Below are 18,629 nucleotides of genomic sequence, written 5' to 3' on the forward strand. Positions count from 1 at the left end.
CAACTTTTTACGGCAGCCAGAAAGAATATGCAACGCAAAAGGTCGCGAACGTCAAAGGGCCGAGAAAAAGGAAAGGAAAGGGGCAAGAAAAAAAAAATTCGGAACGGGAAATCACGCCAAATTGAAACTTGCACATTTTTGTGCCTAATCCTCGGGAAATCTTTCTTTTTGATAAAAATTAGCTTTTTCAGCAAAACTTTGGCCCATTTAGCGTCATGGCAGCCAAAGACGAGTCTGGGGAATGCATCCATAGAGAGCGTACTTGCGTTTCGAGTCTCCGAAGAGGTCTTGCCATACGTGAGCTTACTTGTAAAGTTATTGCTTTCAATCATTCCCTAAAGGTAAATTAAAGTTTTTCTCCTAAACGTTTTTTGAACGATGGGTGGTAAAGGTGAACGCAAAAAGAAAAAAAGGGAAACGAGCAAGACCAAGGAGCTCGACAAGCGATGAACTCGAGGAAGATGGCCGCCATTATGAAAAGCTTTTAACTCTATACAAGGCACTTGAGCAAAAAGACGCGGAGAAAGGTGTACATATCGCAGGCTTACCAGCCCTCCTTCAAACAGCGAAGGATGAAATAAAGGTTTTGACCGATAAAGTGGCGGCACTCGAAGCCTCCTTGCAGTTTACGCAACAGGGGCAAGATGACATCAAAGACCGCGTGGCCACAAGTGAAAAAGACCAAATCAGGCAGGAGACAGAGTTGACCCGCCAAAACATTTACGGCCGCAGATGGAACCTGCTTCTATTTAGAATCAACGAAACAGAGGGCGAGAATTGACATCACATCGTGAAGGATGTATTGAAGAATAACCTTCAAATCCCAGATCAACGTGTAAACAACATGCCATTGTGCGGAGTTTATCGGCTTGGGAAAAAAACACAACGAACGGCCAAGACCGATTATTGTCCGTTTCACCTGCCGGGCAGACAGGGACCACGTTTGGAGCCAGCTCCGTCTTCTTGCAGAGTCTAACATCAGAATGGGGGAAGACCTGCCTTTTCACGTGCGTGAAATACGGAAAAATATTTTAGTTCCTGCTCTCAGGAAAGCCCAAAAGACCGACCGTGTTAAAGCCTCCATAGTCGCAGATAAGCTTGTAATAAACGGACGTCGGTAGACGTTCAACAAGATTCCTATTAAGTGGAGGCCCGATCAACCACAACCTCAACAGAACGTCATCTACGGCCATAACGCTCTGGTTGTTGATCTGCCCAGTGCGCATGAAACAGGATCCCTTCAAGAAACACCAGAAAACGCCTGAAAAAGTTCTTCCTTTGAGACATTTATATTTCAAACAAGTAAGTTGCTTTCCCTTTTATCATGACATCGACTCGTTAAGATTTCCGGTCCGACTTAGTATAATTTATAATAATAATAATAATAATAATAATAATAATAATAATAATAATGGCATTTCGGGCAGTATATCCACAGGGTGGCTCTTCGCCTGCCCGATGCTAACTAAATTTACAATTGAAAAAAGGTTAAAAGATATCTAAAAAATTTATATCTATATGTAAACGAGATAAAATTGTGTTTTAAGATATGCTAAAATAAATAAATGAATAAATAAATAATTAAAGTTATGCCAAATGTTCTAAAGCTCTCTTAAAAATAATGTTTTTGGTGTCTTTACAAAATTGCATCATAACCGTCGATTTTCAGAGGAGACTCTATAAACTCGCTTCTGTCATACCAGCTTAGCCCAGACTGAAACGCGAGTAAATTATGTTTCCTTCGTGTTTGGATCTTACTAGATCTTTTAATATTTTGTTATTTATATATTTTGCAATTGTTTACTAATCTTGTAACAAATCTTCGTCTCTCAATCTATATTAGAATTTTTAGTTTAGACGTATGCTTTTCAGCTCAGCAATTTCCAGTTTTCTCACGCTTCTAAGAGAAAAAAATCAATATACAACGGGAAATTGCTGTTCATAATAACAACATTACAAAGTTCAAGACTATATATAGATTTCTTTTGTAACTTTTTTATTTTTCGTCTTTTTTGCTTTACTTTTCTTGTCTTCTCTTGTTTTTTACGTCTACTAACCCACAGATTTATGTGAAGTTGTGAAGTAATTAGGTTAACAAAAAAAAAAAAGATATATATTATTAAGTAAGTAGATATTTATTACATGTTGTAAACTGATTGTAAATTAAAATAATAATAATAATAATAATAATAATAATAATAAATGGCAGCCAAGCAACTGATTTAAAGGTTAAATATGGCATTTTTGGGTGAAAAATTGGTAGTCAAAAGGTTGAACGGACAAATATATTATACTATTGAAGTCTCTGTCAGAAATAGGACAGTGGGGCGTCCTATCAACCCCTACCCTCCGTTTATCTAGCAAAAAGAAAATAATCAAGTTTGCGTGAATAGGTGCCGAATAGCCTGTGCTCAGCGGTTTTTTTCTTCCTGCGAGTTACAGGCTAAGAATTATTGAAAGCGTTATCGGTACGTTTGTTACATTGTTCACAGGCCATGACCGAAAGCTAAAAGCAACAGTGCACAGTGGTATAAGAGTGGGGGACCTTTAAGAGGGAGATGTCAAAATGCAGTAACAACCAAAAAATGTACTGAAATCCACAGGACCGTTCTTTTCCAGCATAATGATAACAACGAAACGCCCAACCCCCTCCCCCTCCACTTCTGTCCCTCCCCTTAACTGTTCAAGAGGGTGATGGGTGAAGGGTGGTCGATGAAATCCTGCTAAGTTTAACTCCAAAAGACACACAAGACTATTTTTTATTGAAAACATAACGTTGGGCTTACTCCCCATGCAAGAGTAGACGGTTACAACCGGTTGGAATAATCATGGCAAAAGAGAATATTTCGTTTAGACAAATGGCCTAGGTTAGATTTTAATAAAAGTTAACATTATTATCCTCTTACATCGTTCGATACTCCAGACATTTCACAAATTTTGCACTCGCAAGGGGGCGGGGGGGGGGGCAGTTACAGGTCAACCCTATGTTAGAAAAAGATTATATTATGATAGCAACATTACATTTATTATTTTATTGACGAAATAAGGAATCATTTTCGTAGTCTTATCGAATTGTAGAAACGCGGGAGAAAGGGTGGGAGAATCAGTGTTTACACGGCTCTCACAAGTTATCCCAAATTTTCACGAGTGTTTCTATAAAAATAAATAAAAACACGAAAAAAAAAGTTACGTTTATTTCTTTTTTTTTTTAATAGCTCATGTAAGTCCTTTTGCCTGCGTTGCAGTCGTAAACTGAAAAGGGGTAGGGAGGCAAAAATTAAAACGCGAGGAAGAAGGGGGAAGGAACGCCTGCTATAAGAACCGGGTTTTTCGCATCACGCCCACCGCTTTCGATGTAATTCGATTTCAACAGCTGTCAATTACTGTCAACAGTTTCACCAATCAGAAACTAGCGCAGGCTTATCGGCAAAACTGACTTCCTGCGGGAATTTAGTCACCTGAAAAATCATTTTCCGGAGTGCTATTGCTCAATTATCGAAGTGTGAAAAATGGGAATATCTCAACATAACATAAACATCGAGGTCATTTTAGCGTGGAAATGTCCTCCACTCCCAACAAGAGTTCAAAAATAGGGAATAGAAAGGAGGATTACAATTGCAATAATCTCTACAGGTTCTGTGGCATCGAGTCTGGGCAAAAGCGGAGAGCGTCTTTCGAAATTTTATTTACAAAATGTCTAGAGACTGTGCTGGCCGACTGTTTTTGTTCTCTCAAAACCCTTGTTAATACATTTTCTGGTCCGCGACTATTGTTGGTTGTTTTTGATGCGATTGTGTAACTGACAATTAATAAGTTACTTAGTGAGTATTAGCCAATAGGAATTTTGCGCTCGCCAGCGAACGTAGAAATGAAAAGAAGGGGGTTCTTATAGCAGGCGTTCCTTCTTTCTCCCAGTCCCCCTCCTCCACCTCTTCAGTTTAACGCCTGCTACGTCCTGCTACGCTACGCAGGCTAAAGTTCTTTGATGTTATCAAGACGTACCAGGAGCCATAATCGGGGACGGAGAGCGTAAGTCTTGGGATCCGCGCGCACCTATGATATGGACAATTTTTCTATTTTTAGAACAAATTGCGCCATCCTGACGTCATATATCCACGCGGATCCACGCACATGTCAGGGGCTCTCGCGTGGATGCTGTCACGTTGCGTGATCAAATGGTGAGAGTTGCGAGATTCTCTTGTGTATTTTTCACCGTGATGGCAGGGAATAAGGCAGGGAACAAGAACCAGGACGCTTATATGTAGTTTTATGCTCTGAGCTAACGGAAAAGGTGAGTTTTTCAGGGTCGAAAACAAGACTTCAATCTCGCGCTCGGAATGAATAATAAGATCTGCTCGCGCTAGTTGTAAGCTCACGCGTAAGTTTTTGCGTTTGTTCTGACTTAAGAATATAGCAAGAAAACGCTCTACTCTGGTATCGAGTTAATTTGTGAGTTTCTCAGACAATGGTTAATCACAACCAAAACCTGTTTTGATGGTTTCTTATTGTTTCTGCTTGTTTGGTGAGTTTGCAAAAGTTTTTGAAAGGAAAGTCTGACGCGTACAATTAGCTCATTTGCATAGTGCAGCTCGTGCACTTTCAAGGCCGAGTCGGTGTTTTCAATTGTCAACAAATCTTGACAAAGATTTCTTTCGTTATCTTTTGTGCTGAGATGCAACAAATTTCAAGAACGCAAAAAAGGCTAGTAACATCATGAGTGTTTCTTCAACATAAGCATAGCGAAGTTTTACACTGCGAAAATGAAAATAGACAAGGAGGTTTGATAACTCGATTAACAAAATCGAAATCGTTATTCGAAGTTGATTAAAGAAAGCGTCATTGTAACTTTGCTTAATATTTCTGCTTTATTCACATATTTCCAGCTTAGCTTTTAATATGTTCTCAAACATTTATCAATCTTAAACATATTTAAAAACTATAGAGTTATTGTTTGAGTTCGATGTACGCTTTCACACGAAAGTGCGGCGCGGCGGAAGTCCAATTTATCATGTTTACTGACTGTACAAAACACGCATCGGCGGGCGCTCTCATTCATCGACAACAGAGAATTTACTGGACTTTTACACAAATAAAACTGAGCAGTATCTACGGACGTAAAGTTATTGGGCCTGGATGAAACATCAAGCGTTGCTTACAATTCAGGCGAAACTCAAACTAGCAATTATTTTGTTTTCCCTTTCGGTCACGATAGGCTGGCAAATTCCTCGGAAGCGTGTGGTAAGAGGAGCCAGGAAACCATGAAGTCCTGAAGCTCTGCTATATCTAAATACATCCAGCTAGTTTTTTGCTGTGTAATGGAAAAGCTGTTAATCTTCAACATATGTGAAATTTAAAGTGGGGTAATGTACAGCTCATGTAAAAGAAGCATCCGTCGGAACACAACTTGGTCAGCGATATATATAAGTTTAAAGCGAAACATATCTAAATTCGATACGGTCTTACTTCACTCAAACTGGAGCAGCTTACGACGAAAGTACTTAATTAAGCAAAATTCCAACAGGCGTAAACGCGTTGCGTTGTGGGCCAAAAACATACAAAATTTCGGGAATTTCGGACGCCATTTCCCCCGCGCGACATCTGCAAAAATCCTCGCAGCATGTACACGCGTGTGCCGCAGGCGATGGTGCAATTTGTTCTAAAAATAGAATTATTGTCTCATATCATGGGGACAACCCCAATACTAGAAATAGCGCGCGCTTACGGTCTTCGTCCCCGATTATGGCTCCTGGACGTACGTCTATTGTGTGTGTGTGTGTTTTTTTTTTACAACAGCCCTCAGTTAACTCTACCGCACTATCTTCAGGGCTAAAAGCATTAAAATTGTTAAAGAATGACCTTGAAGTCAGATCGGATTTATTTGTAAGCCGAAAACACGAAAGAACTTGATGAATAAAATCTCTTTTGTTTTATTGTGTTTAAAAAAACGTATCTGATGTGAGTGCGCTAGGAATTTAGTGGAATTTCCGAATGGAATAATCATCATCATCATCATCATCATCATCGGTCCTTTCGATTCCAAGCCGTGTGGTTTGTCCTTAGTTAAGATTTAGGTCCTGTTGCTCTGCCTCTGCAGTCCTCTTCCAGGTGGATTTGGGACGGCCCCTCTCCATTTTACCCTCTGGTGTCCATCTGAAAACATCTTTAGAAATGTTAGTAGATTCTTTACGGTGCGCGTAAGTGATCCAACGCCACCTTATTCTTACAAGAACAATCCCCATATCCTCTTGCTCTGTCAGTTTGAGGAGCAGATTGTTGGAAACCTTTCTTGACCATAAGATATCCGAGGTTTTACGAAGACAAGAAGGGTGAAAGGTTTCCAACTTCTTCAGGTCATTCTCCAGCATTGTGATTGATATAATAGTACAGAGAGAGTACGCAAGCTTGGTAGATCTTTTTGCCTTTGTTATACATTCCCCTATGGCTTTACCAATCCTCTCTTGAATGTGTAGGTCGGCTCCCTCTCACTGGAAGCTGGTAAATAGGCAAATTTAAGGATGGTTTCAAGGAATTGGCTGTCTAACATTCATGGCCAATGGTGCTGAGAAGTTTACAGACAAGACATGGAAGCTTACATAGCACGAAATAGAAAATTGACTGTTCCGTAAAGCCGCCGAAAAGCTACCTTAAAGCCAGTATTTGCCCTTGTCTCAATGTCTGGGTATTAAGTTTGGCTTTATTTATTGCAAGAAGAAAAAAGAGCGTTATTTGGTGGCTTTTGTCGGTCTGAATTGATAGGAAGGGGTGTTGGTAAAACGTCGACTTCAGGACGGTCTCAGGTCTGGGTTGAGTTTTTTTTTTTTAGTATTTCAAATTTAAATTATTTAAGTTTATTTTTTTTTTGAAAAAAAAAAAAATTAAATTTATACCGTTTGACATTTATAGTTACATATTTTTTCTAACCCAGAAGGTCGTGGTGATGGCAAATTCTCTTTTCCCAGACAACTAAGAACGCTTTGAGCGTGTACATAGTGGATAATCAACTTGACATGGACCTTTGCAGTCGGATTTTCCCGTTACAAAATAAATAAATAATAAATATATAAATAAATAAATAATTAAATAAATAAATGAATCAATGAATGAATGAATGACTTGTTAGCTGTTCACGAACCAGTAAGAGTTACAGTACGTTTAATTTTTTTTTTTGACATTGGTTGCTATTATCAAAAGAATGACTATTTAGCTGATTTTTTATGTTAACGCGTGCATGTATACCCGTGACCATACTAGAAATTTCAGAGAAGGTGAACGTCTAAAAATCTGAGATATTAGTTTGTGAATAATATCTATGATGTATTTGGAATCACTAAAAGTTACTTTATTTATTTATTTATTTTATTTTATTTTATTTTTTTTAACTTAAGAGTAGCGTGCATCAATATTAGGTATTTTGGACACATTAAACTTCACGCTCGGTTTAAACGTTGCATTCTAGATGCGCCAAAACTGATACTTATTTGACCCGACTTGAATAACAAGGTCGGCATTTGAATTAAATGTGGCATTAGTTGTGCCGAATTTAATTGCTGAGTCTGTTTCAATTTCACCCTTATACTATCTGTTGCATTTTCCTCAACGGAAGGCCACGCCCTTCAGGAGTCAGGGAAAATCAAAAAAATTCTCTGTTAGGCAATTATGAACTAAAGCTCTACAGCATGTCAGACGGAACTGGGAATAATAAGAAAACCCTCTCATCCTGGTGTTGCCGAAAATGTTGTTGGTTAGCTTTTTTGTTTTGGTTTATGTATTCTTTATTAAATTTGGAATCTTTTGTTTCTTTTGTTTCAAGTAATTGGCGATCACACCATCCACGACCATCCACAACACCAATAAAGTAAATTTTCATAGTCTGTTTCTTCAGATAAACACGGACCGAATTAAAACAGAGGTTATAGAGAAGTGTAACTCAGTTGTACCTCTCACAGGATGGTCGAGCACACGAGCGAAACAAAAGCGCTGGATATTAAATTAGCGCAAATGTAACGGGGTAGGGGTGGGAAAAAGAGAAAATCATTTAGGTTTTTGCATTTAATTATATGCATGGCATACAGTGAAACCTCCACTATCGGCCACCTCTCTATAACGGCCAGTTGGTTTGGTCTCGGCGGACAGGCCATACATTCCTTTTTCAACCTTTCTACAACAGCCACCTCTCCACAACAGCAACTGCCGATGAAACGCGTCTCAACTTCCAAAAAAACCTCTCTACAACCGTTAGTTAATTAAGACAATCAACGACTGACAAAGAGTGTATACAAGGCCCATTTTTCTAATTGTAAATGTTCACAGATCTTGATCCGTACAGCCCTTCTTTGGTCTCCATCTGTTTAAATTTATTTTCTGTTTCATGGATATATATTATAAAAATGTGTTACGTACTTATATTCTCTTTCTTGAAAAGAAATGTTGTATCCAGATAAAACGGGAGTCATATTACACCGTTACCTTCCCATAACGGCCACTTCTCTACACTTACCTTTTTCCTCTGTCCTCAATATGGCCGTTTTAGAGGGTTTCGACTGTGTCGTTTACAAAAGGGGACAAATAGTAGAGGTTTACGCCATTTCAGGTTTTAAGTTAATAATTAAGAGCCACTTACCTGACAAATAACAAATGGCCCAAAGTTAAACTGACAACTGAAAAATAGATAACATTTTAACTTACAACTTTCATTTACATCCTCCACCTCCCCCTTACGCCCTCCCCCTAATCCAGACTCTTTCAACAGTCTCAGTGCAACAAAATGCAGTGATGCAGTTTACAAATGGTTATGAGTATCTTTCATTGCCAGGCCCAATTCCTTTCGAGTGTCGGCTTACGCGAGCTTAAAAACAAAGGAGAATCTAAATAGTGGGGGATGAGTAAATGCAGAGTTAATATGGGAGTTAAAACGCGGGTTTTCTGAAAGCGGTTGTAAGTTGATTCGTCCGCTTACGAGAGTCTTCGTTAAGAGAGCTTACACTGTGTTTGGTTTAGACGCATGGTGCACGATCAATTTAACCTTATTATTATACTACAATGTGTATTCGTAATCTCACAATTGATGCTAGACATGTTTTACTTGTTTCTTTTTCTATTGCAGAAACTTATCGGGAAATAATATTCAGAATTTGACAGAGAATGTTTTCTCCGGTTTGGTGAACTTGGGATACCTGTAAGTATATCGATTGGCGTTTTAAATAGTAACTGCTTAATTCTAATTACATCGTTCAAGTTGTAATATAGTTCGGCATTTTCCGAATTTTCTTCTCGGGTGAAAGGTTGGACAATTGCTATGACAGGTAAACCCAAGGGTTTTATGATTATTTTATCTAGAACATTAAAGACTGTTTCGGTGTCCCTATCGGGTTGTAGCAACACGAGTGGAAGTGTACAAGAACGAGAAATTCTGTGGGAACAAGAGCCGACACGCATGCACGGAGCTTGAAAAGTTTGGGAAAGTTCTTACAGTGTGTTTGGTGGTGTTGTTTAATACGAGTTAATTCTACTCAGATTGGATTTATCTGTAAGGCCGAAAAAATGCATTAGTCAAAGTTTGACGTAGAATTCGATGAAAAAATCTCTCTTTTTCATCGTGTTCAGAGATATTTTCTGACGCAAGTGCACTGAATTTGGTAATAGAGAGGGTTTTCAAGACTTTCCAAATGGACAAAGGACGGTTTTGCATTTTCATTTTTCGCTACCGCGCGTGACATTTAGAGTTTTCGAAATCACTTTCACTAATGTCGAATACATTCTAAGTGAGTGGAGTCGTGTCTTTGTATAGTCGAGCCGTCTTCGCAGAAATCATGTCGTGAAAAACGTGAAGCTCACCTTACCTTTTTTTTTCTTTTTCAAGGTTAGTCCGTGGCTCAGCCCATAGTCTGACCTCCCATTAATTATTAGTCTATCTACAAACCTTTTAGTTTGTTTTGAGTTCGTCTAGAGCCCAAGCAAAAGTATTAAACGCAGGGGATTTAAAAATGCTCGAACACTAGGGTCGGCCCTGAGAAAGACAAAATTGTTTTGCGCCCTCTTCGCGGCCGCTATCGCGCGTTCCAAGAAAAATAGCTAGTAGCAAAAAATAAACGTCTTTGGACAGACTAATGAATTGTAAGACAGCTGCAGGCTATATTAAGGCTTTGCATATCAAGATCATTTTTCCCAATGTTACGTTATTCTGATTCAAACAAAATGAACTAAAATCAGGATAAATAAGTAAAATCCCACTCCACCCCCTTCTGCTCCTCTTTTGTTGTTTCTTCTACGAGGACACGCCAAGATTATTTGTCATAACGAATATTGTATGTGGTTAATACCAAATAAGTTTCCTAGTAATCGCTCTGATGTAGCAGATGAGGGTTGAATTAGCAACACCTGTCGGCATGTGCTGTGTGTTGCGTACTGTGTAGTCAAGTGATTGGTAATCAGATTTCTTTAGAGCTGTCCAAGGCCGTCACCCGTTAGCCAGTTTTGGTCACTATTATTCCGCTTTGGTGGCATATCAGGTGAGTTTGGTCGACCCATGGTTCTTAGTCTCTCCAAAATACCCATGATGACCGAGGCCAAACAAGCCTGATGTTCTGCCGAAGCGTACCATAAAAGGTATGATTCGGTATTTACCGTACTCAAATTCGGGCAAGTGACTAAAATAACTTGCCATATCGTGTCAATGACTTGATATCACACGGTGTCAGGACAGTAGGCACGGCTTGTGATTGGCTGATTACTAATCTGGGTAAGGCAGAACATCAAATCGAACACAGAGGAATAAAATGCGGCCTGAGTTTATTGAATATATAGAAGTACAGAGATTAATGCATGCTTTCCCACCAATAAGTGACAAAGATAAGGAGCGCATTTTGCGCAGTTTCGTCGTTTAAGGTTTTCAAATAACATTCGCGCAAACAGGAGACGGCAATTTGTAATGTAAACGACAGTACATTGCCTCTTAAACCGCGATATTCGTTTCACTTCACGCATGTCAAACATGTAGACTTTGCTAAACGGAGAAGAACGAACCACCGCTGCATACACCATTATCCTTAATAGCGCCATATTGCGTTCCTACTCGGCATTTCACTGAGCATAAAACTGTGGAGCTATTGGTAAAACATAATTACACATAATTTATGAATTAGATTGGACACATTTTCAGTAGGGCGTTTTATTAAAATAACTGTCAAACTGCAATCGCATTTAACACAAATCTGCAGAAATGCTTTCAACGTCACATTTTACTATTAGTTTTTTTCTAAACTCATACATACATACATACATACGTTTATTTGATAAGTAGGTTTAAAATAAGCAACTGTACAGCTGATGTGGACCTACTACTACTAAATCTAAATAAGAGAAACAGAAATTTACAATACAATTGTCATAAAGCTAAAATAATATATACAATAACGATAAAAAGAGTAATCAAATAATTTAAAAATACCTAAATTCAGGGTTCTTGTTATTGCTCTCAATTATTGCTCTCATTTTTTTTTCCCAGCCAGTATCAGTGATTTTTTCTCTCTTTGTGCCTTTTCTCATGTTCCAAATAAATAATAATAAAAAAAAACTACGTTCAGAGTCACTATACCACAAGGACAACACCACGTCTCGTCCACTCTACAAAGTTAAGCCCTGTTCGGCGGGCTTCGTACCTGGATGGGAAACGAAATACGAATACTCCGTGTTGTAATATCTTCTCTTTTTCCTGCCCTTTCGAAGGTGATATTAAAAACTGCAGAACTCCCAGCCTTGGGTGATGTCGTTTCTTCTATTTCTCAACTATTTGTTCCTCATTTCGCCGTGTCCGCATTCACGTGTATTTATTTACAACGTGGTATAAATAAACAGCGGGACACGTCGTTCGAATTCTCCTGAACCCTCTTGACTTTTTATCGTCTAAAATAATGACTTCGATCTTATTGCTATCTAGCTCTGTTAAAACCTTGCTGTCGCCACTACAATCCACGTTATGACATTCCGTACTAAATTCCGCCAGTTTGTTTTGACCTGTGTCCCCCCAAGTAATCCCATAAGCGCTTGCGGCGCGACTTCGTTCCCAGCCTTCACTCTTTTCCAAAGTGCGCTATAAAACCGCGCACTACTGAACCAAAACGAAAGAAATGAAAAATAAAATGATGCAATGTATGTTTCGTTCTATGAACGAGAGCAGTCTTAAGTATACTTTTCGGCCAGTGATACATTTTAAGCGACACCCTCGTAGACACAAATAAAACTACGAACGCGTGCAATGTATATCTCGTTCTACAAAGCAGTGCAGACAAATAATGTATGTTTTAAGTGAAATGCCCATGTAAACAAACAAAATTACAAAGCATACAAGGTAAAAAATAAAATGAAATAATAATAAATAAATATTGAATAAACAAATAAATTTATAAATATATGGATAAATAAATAAACAAATAAACAAATAAATAAATGAATAAATAAGTAAAAATACTTTTAACACCACTGTAAAGTGTAAACCAAGCCGAGAGAGAATTATGCTCCGTGAATGTATAGCTGGCGCATACAAAATGAACTTGCACTACGCATGCCTCGTTCTATCATCGTGTGCAGATTAAAAAGTAACAATTTTTTTTTATCGAAATAAATATGCGTATGTAATCTCTAGTTCAACAGAAGAAACCTCAGCATGTATGCATGTGTACTGATCGTGTTCCAAAGGTCTGCAACGCGGAATATAAACAGAGTGACTATCCAACAAGATCGTGGTGACCTCCACGTCTTAGAATGTTGCCGAATTAGTAAAGACATGGATTTAGACTGAATGAAAGCACTCAGAGGGAACGCGAATTGTACTATTTGGAAGCAAACATTATGCAGGAAAACAAGAGCAGAATTGTTAACAAGCCTATCTTTGACTGGCTTTTTTTTTAACTCCTTGCAATGAAATTTTGGGATTTTAAAATCTTAAGCAGTTAAATTTGGAAGATCTAGAGATCTTTTTTCCTGTCCTGTGTCTTTTTGCCATTTCAAAAATATTTTGCTATTAATTTTGGCAGTTCAATTTTATTGACAACAGAACAACATGAAAAAAGTTATTTGCTGGCTTTGGACGGTCCACCTCGAGAGAAATTTTGCGCTACGCTTTGAAACAACCTTCCGTCGGCTTTCGGTCTCGGGCCGTACTCAAGACCGCGCTCAGGTAAAGATACTTTCGATAGGGACCTCCCGCCGACAAATATCATATATATATATATTTTTTTTTTCTCTCTCAAGAGGCGCACGGTAACGAATCTCGCAATCTGATTGGTTTTTAACGCGGTCCGGAATTTCCTATCTCTGACCATGGCATGCTATCAATACAGATGTGTCCGTAACCATACAAATAACGAAATTAAGAAGGCCAAGCGGAAATATTTTACTACAAATCTTCATCATCTCCTTGCAGTAAATCACAACCTAGGAAAAAGTGGCATTTAATTAACAATTTGTTCTCACGACATCCAAACAAGGTAAAGAATATTTCGGAAAATAAAATTAGAGAACAACCTATAACTGAATCTCCTACGATGGCCGAAGTATTAAATCTCTATTTCTCTAGCATTGATGAGAGACTAGCCTTTGAATTACCGTCGTTTAACATAGAACCTGAGTCCTATATCGAGCCAACTGAAACTACCTTTTCTATGAAAGCTCCAGCAGTGAACGTAGATTGCAAACTGTTACTAAAACTTAACGAAAGGAAAGCTATGGTCCTAGATAACAATCCAAGGAAGTTTTTAAAAATGGCTGCCAACATAGTCGCACCATCGCTCACACAAATAATTACAAAGTCGATTAGCACTGGTTTGTTTCCAACTGAGTGGAAATTAACAAGGGTGACCCCTATTTTCAAGAAGAGAAAAAGGGACGACCCAAACAACTTGCGTCCAATTCCTCTCATTCCGACAGTCGCAGAGTTTTTGGAAATAAATTGTATACGACCTGCTTTACGAATATTTTACTGTTAACAACTTACTAACTCACTGCCAATCTGGATTTCGATCTCTACATAGTACACTTACTGCATTGATTGAAGCCACAAATAGCTGGTCGGTCAACATTGACAGTGGTCAATGGTGTTATCTTTATCGATCTCAAAAAGGCCTTTGATACCATTGACCATAGCCTCCTCGTAGGGAAGCTGCATAAATATGGTGTTGCCACGAGTAGTCTGAAATGTTTTGACTCACATTTCTTCGACAGTAGCCAAAACTGCAGCATAAATGGCCATTTGGCGGGTGTTGCCCTAGTTTCTTATGGTGTCTTAGAGGGTAGCTAGCTTGGACCCCTGCTACTCTTAGTTTACATTAATGATCTGCCCAATTACCTCAGTTCAGCCTTTGCGAGGATGTTTGCTGATGACGCAAGTATAACCTAAGCGGCCAGTGCAATAGCTGACCTTGAAATTGTCGTTAACTCAGAGCTAAGAAAACTTATTTGCTGGATTGTAATAATTATGCTAACCCTTAATGTTTTTAAGACTGAATTTGTGGTAATTGAGTCAAATCAACGAATACATGCTCTCTGGAATAACCAAATCAATATTGAAATCGACGGCAAATCGAACGAAAAAGTTAAAGAAGCCAAATCAGTTGGCTTGGTAATTGACGAACACCTTTCATGGACAAGGCATATAGACGAAATGGGCAAGAAGATATCCTCAGCCATAGGCGCCCTTAAACGTGTGAGACCATTTATCTCTGAAAGTGGCGCTCTTCAAGTTCTACCCAGCGTTGACTTTACCCTTTTAATTCCTTTACTGCTCTCAGATAATGAGATACTTGTGTTAGAAATGCGAAAATAATAATAATAAAAATAATTATAATAATGATGATGATGATGGTGATAATACAGGGGTTTATAGTTAAAAATATCAAAGCTGAGTCAACGGGGGTAAACCATGTTAGTCATATTTTTTAGAAGCGGATGACGCCAGTGATGTTTTCACAAAACTTAACCCTTTAAGAGGCATTTGAAACCGCCGCACAGATAAACGAAGAATTCGGAAATCGACAATGCGTTTTGCAAAAAATTCAAATTTCTAACTATAGAGTTTCTTCATTTTCTCGCTAAATGTAGAAAATCGGCAGAGAAAACTTAAGGCGATGTTGATTTTTAAACTGAAAAATTGGGGAGGGGGAGGGGTTGGGGGGGGGGGGGTGCTTATTCCTGCGTACCTGCAAAACTTATTTAGTATCCGCAGTACACCGTATAATCTAAAAAATTCTGAGCTCAAACTAGACCCGCCCAAGCCGCGCACAGACTACTGCAAGCGTGGCTTTGGCTAAAGCGGGGCGCTATTATAACAATAGAGTTTATGTTCGCGGGCATAAATATGTTTTAGGCCCGACTCAGACTCATTTTAGCCCGAGGTGCTGGGCTAAAATGAGCCTGAGAAGGGCCCGAAACATATTGATGTCCTAGAAAATCAACTCTATTACTATTATTACCAATCTGGAGGGCATTGAGAAAATAAAAACTGAAAAAAAAAATGACAACAAAACAGTCTGAACAATCATGCGAGCATTTACAAGTTGAATGACTTTTATTTTTCCCTCAATGAAAATGCACAATAGCTGGCTAGAAATTACGAAATCTTGCCATTTGAGTTTTCAAAAATTGCAGAAGACATGAAAGGAAAGTTCGACAAAGCTTATTTGTAAGTGTTGAAATTGATAGTACAATTGCTAAACTGACATAATTGGTTGAACGATATGCGTTTGGCTTGAAGCCGCAAAACTACATGCACTTCGCCACCGGCCATGGAGCTACTACACGCGGTATTCACATCAGAAGCTTCTTTTGAAAGAAACGGACGACCAGGAATGTCCGAGCAAGCACGTTTCTGTGAGGCTGAGCTATTCTTTAATCTTTATGTAGGGATTCTGTAAAGTGCGGACCGGATGGCGGCGGATGGCGGATGGCGGATGATAAAAGGCGGATAACAAAATGCGGATGGAAAAATCCGGATGATAAAATGTGAGAATGACAAAATGCGGTAACCGTATTACGGACGATAAAATTTGGAAGAGGGAAAAATACCTTACGATATTTTGTTTAGGGAGAAATAGAATATCCGTGAACAGAATTCGATCATCATAAACCATTTTTTCCTGTTATGGCTAGTGTAGGGAATTTCCATATGTTCAGTTAGGAAAATTGATGGTTATAATCCTCGAATATTTTCGCTCGCGTGCGATTGGTCTAAACACGTCACGTGACCGAATATCCCCCGGCTAAAACTGGGGAATATCCGAGAATATTGCCCAATTTTCAAAACTGCACGCGTTGCGAAAAAGACTTGAAGAATAATAAACACAATAGCCTCCATTTTGGGCGAACATATGCTCGGATATTTGTCCTTGGTTATTATCTGTTCCTCGAAGCTCACAGTGTTCCTCGAACTACGCTCTCGGAAAACTGTTCACTTCTCAGAACAAATAATGTCCGCGGACAAATATCCGAGCATATTTTCGCGCCAAATGGAGGCTATTGTTTATGTACTTTTGGGACAGATTTCTAAATTAGCCCTAGGTTTTTGTAGATTCCCACGCCGTGCCGGATACACTTCAGTAAACTACCATTTCATCTGTTACTAATGATGGACTATTCAGGTTAGTTTGTATAAAAAAAAAAAAAAAAAACAAGGGGCGAACTTATTTCCCTGTAGTGTCAATAGTAACTGACCTTTCTTAGGTTGAAACACCAAACAAAATATATCTCTGATATATTCCGTTGTGTCTGTGAAAAATCCAACGAACTTTGACGGGTTAAGTTTCTTTATCTGAAGTTTCTTTGTGGCGTTAATGCGGACTGTTACTTTAAAAGAGTTGTTCGGTTTCTTTTTAACATTTTCTTTACTTTTCCCAATTCGTCCTTTTTTCCAGTCCGGCCTTAAAGTTTTTTCAAATAAATCACAGATTTTACGCTTTAAAGTTGCCTTGCTGTAGTGCGACAGCCATGGAAACTGTATAAGCTGCAGCACATCCAAAAAGAACTCTTGTGCAAAAGTTTAAGAACGTTTCCTCCTTGTGTTCAAGTTTTGTTTCCGCTATTGTAATGGCATGAAATCTGTTCCAAAACAAAAGCTGTAAAACGTTCTTACCTTCCATTTTCAAACGTCTTATTATCCTGCCGATCGGAAGATGAACCGGCGCTTTCACTAGACAAGCAAAAAATGAAATGGTTAGCAAAGATTTCGAGAAATAAAGTTAAGGTCGAAGTTTAATCGACTAGATTAAATCCATCAACTCACGTTTTCGAAACAAAGATAGATTCAGTCAGAATTGTCGCTGTCGGGCGACTCCATGGCTCTTGTGCAGTCCACTTGTGACAGAGACACCTTTGCACACGTGTTGTGCACAGTCTTTTGCTGCGAACGCTCTGTGTGCCCAGCAAACTTGTCAATAAGGGTACAGTGAGTAGCCGATCTGTGACCGTAGAAGTGTTCCACTTATTTTGAAGTCCTTCGATGTGGTAAAAGACGGAGTCTGAATAACTACTGTTCCTTGATCAAAGTCTTTTCGTGTGTTTTTTTTATTTTTTTAAATTTTTTTTCGTTTTTTTTCTTTTAATTTCACTTTTTTCATAACCGGAGTAAAAAATGCTTCGATCTATGAATTCTCCAGGCTAGGAGTCTCGGCCTAATTTTACAACTCAGAATGTAAGAATACATCGTAAACTTATTTCCCCTCGTGTCTATATTATCATTCACATTTTGTCACCTGCATTTTTCCATCCGCATTTTATCAACCGCATTTTTCTATCCGCATTTCTACATCCGCCATCCGCCGTCCGCGGCCATCCGGTCCGCACTTAACAGAGACCCCTTTATGTAGGACGTCAAGCTCCGTTCGTTTTTATCCTTTGTAATGGCGCAAATTTGCTGTGCATCAACCCCGGCTTGGTGAAGACTTGTTATAGTAGGCGCCCTCACGCAATGTGCTGTGTAAACCTAGGAAAGTCCAGCCTTTTTGGAAATCTTTGGCATAAGTTGGGCGATCGAATTCTTTCCCAAGGGCTCGTTCATGTATCAACACTCTGCCGCCTTGGGGAACTTTGTCAACGAAGTCTGAAACAGGGCTTCACAATCAGGGTGAAGTTTACTCAGCATCAATTTCAGCGATGAACCGGGTAACCCATAAATTCTCACATCAGTGTAATCTTGGTCTTTCTGCTTACAACCACCTTGATTGTTCTTGGTTTGTTCTGTATGCTTTATAGTGATATACTCTTTGTCTTGATCGTCGTGCCTGAACTTGAGCGGGTTCTTAGTAAGTTCGCGCCAACCTTCCCTTCCTCTCCACCCCAAATAATAACGAAGGTTGAACCACACAAATTCTTGGAGCTTGTCTGGACAGTCATTTGAAAAACTACGAGTTCAATTTCGCCATATCTCCAACTTCAATTGGATTCTTGTGTTGTGGTTTAGGGTTCCCGCGCTTGTAATATGATTCCATTCATGTCCAATACACCCAACAAGAGTCGATTCGTCTGAGGCACTTGACGATTCGACTCGATTCGCACGGAGTCGATCCGCACCACCGGAAGTCAAGACCAGTGAAATAATGATACATGAACGTTTCTCGTTCTTAAAACGTGACTACAAACTTGAG

The 18,629-nt window shown here is 39.0% G+C and overlaps 1 protein-coding gene across 1 annotated transcript in view; it reads left to right on the forward strand.

Annotated features, from left to right (window-relative positions):
* The window catches only part of LOC145500476 (uncharacterized), a 78,851-nt gene that overhangs the window by 20,755 nt on the left and 39,467 nt on the right, over positions 1-18,629 (forward strand). The window contains exon 13 of the mRNA XM_081480005.1: positions 9,104-9,175. Coding sequence (XP_081336131.1) covers positions 9,104-9,175 — 72 coding nt within the window. The remainder of the gene's footprint in view (positions 1-9,103; positions 9,176-18,629) is intronic.

This window comes from Orbicella franksi, chromosome 10, assembly GCF_964199315.1.
Source record: "Orbicella franksi chromosome 10, jaOrbFran1.1, whole genome shotgun sequence".
In the NCBI taxonomy this organism is placed as follows: domain Eukaryota; kingdom Metazoa; phylum Cnidaria; class Anthozoa; order Scleractinia; family Merulinidae; genus Orbicella; species Orbicella franksi.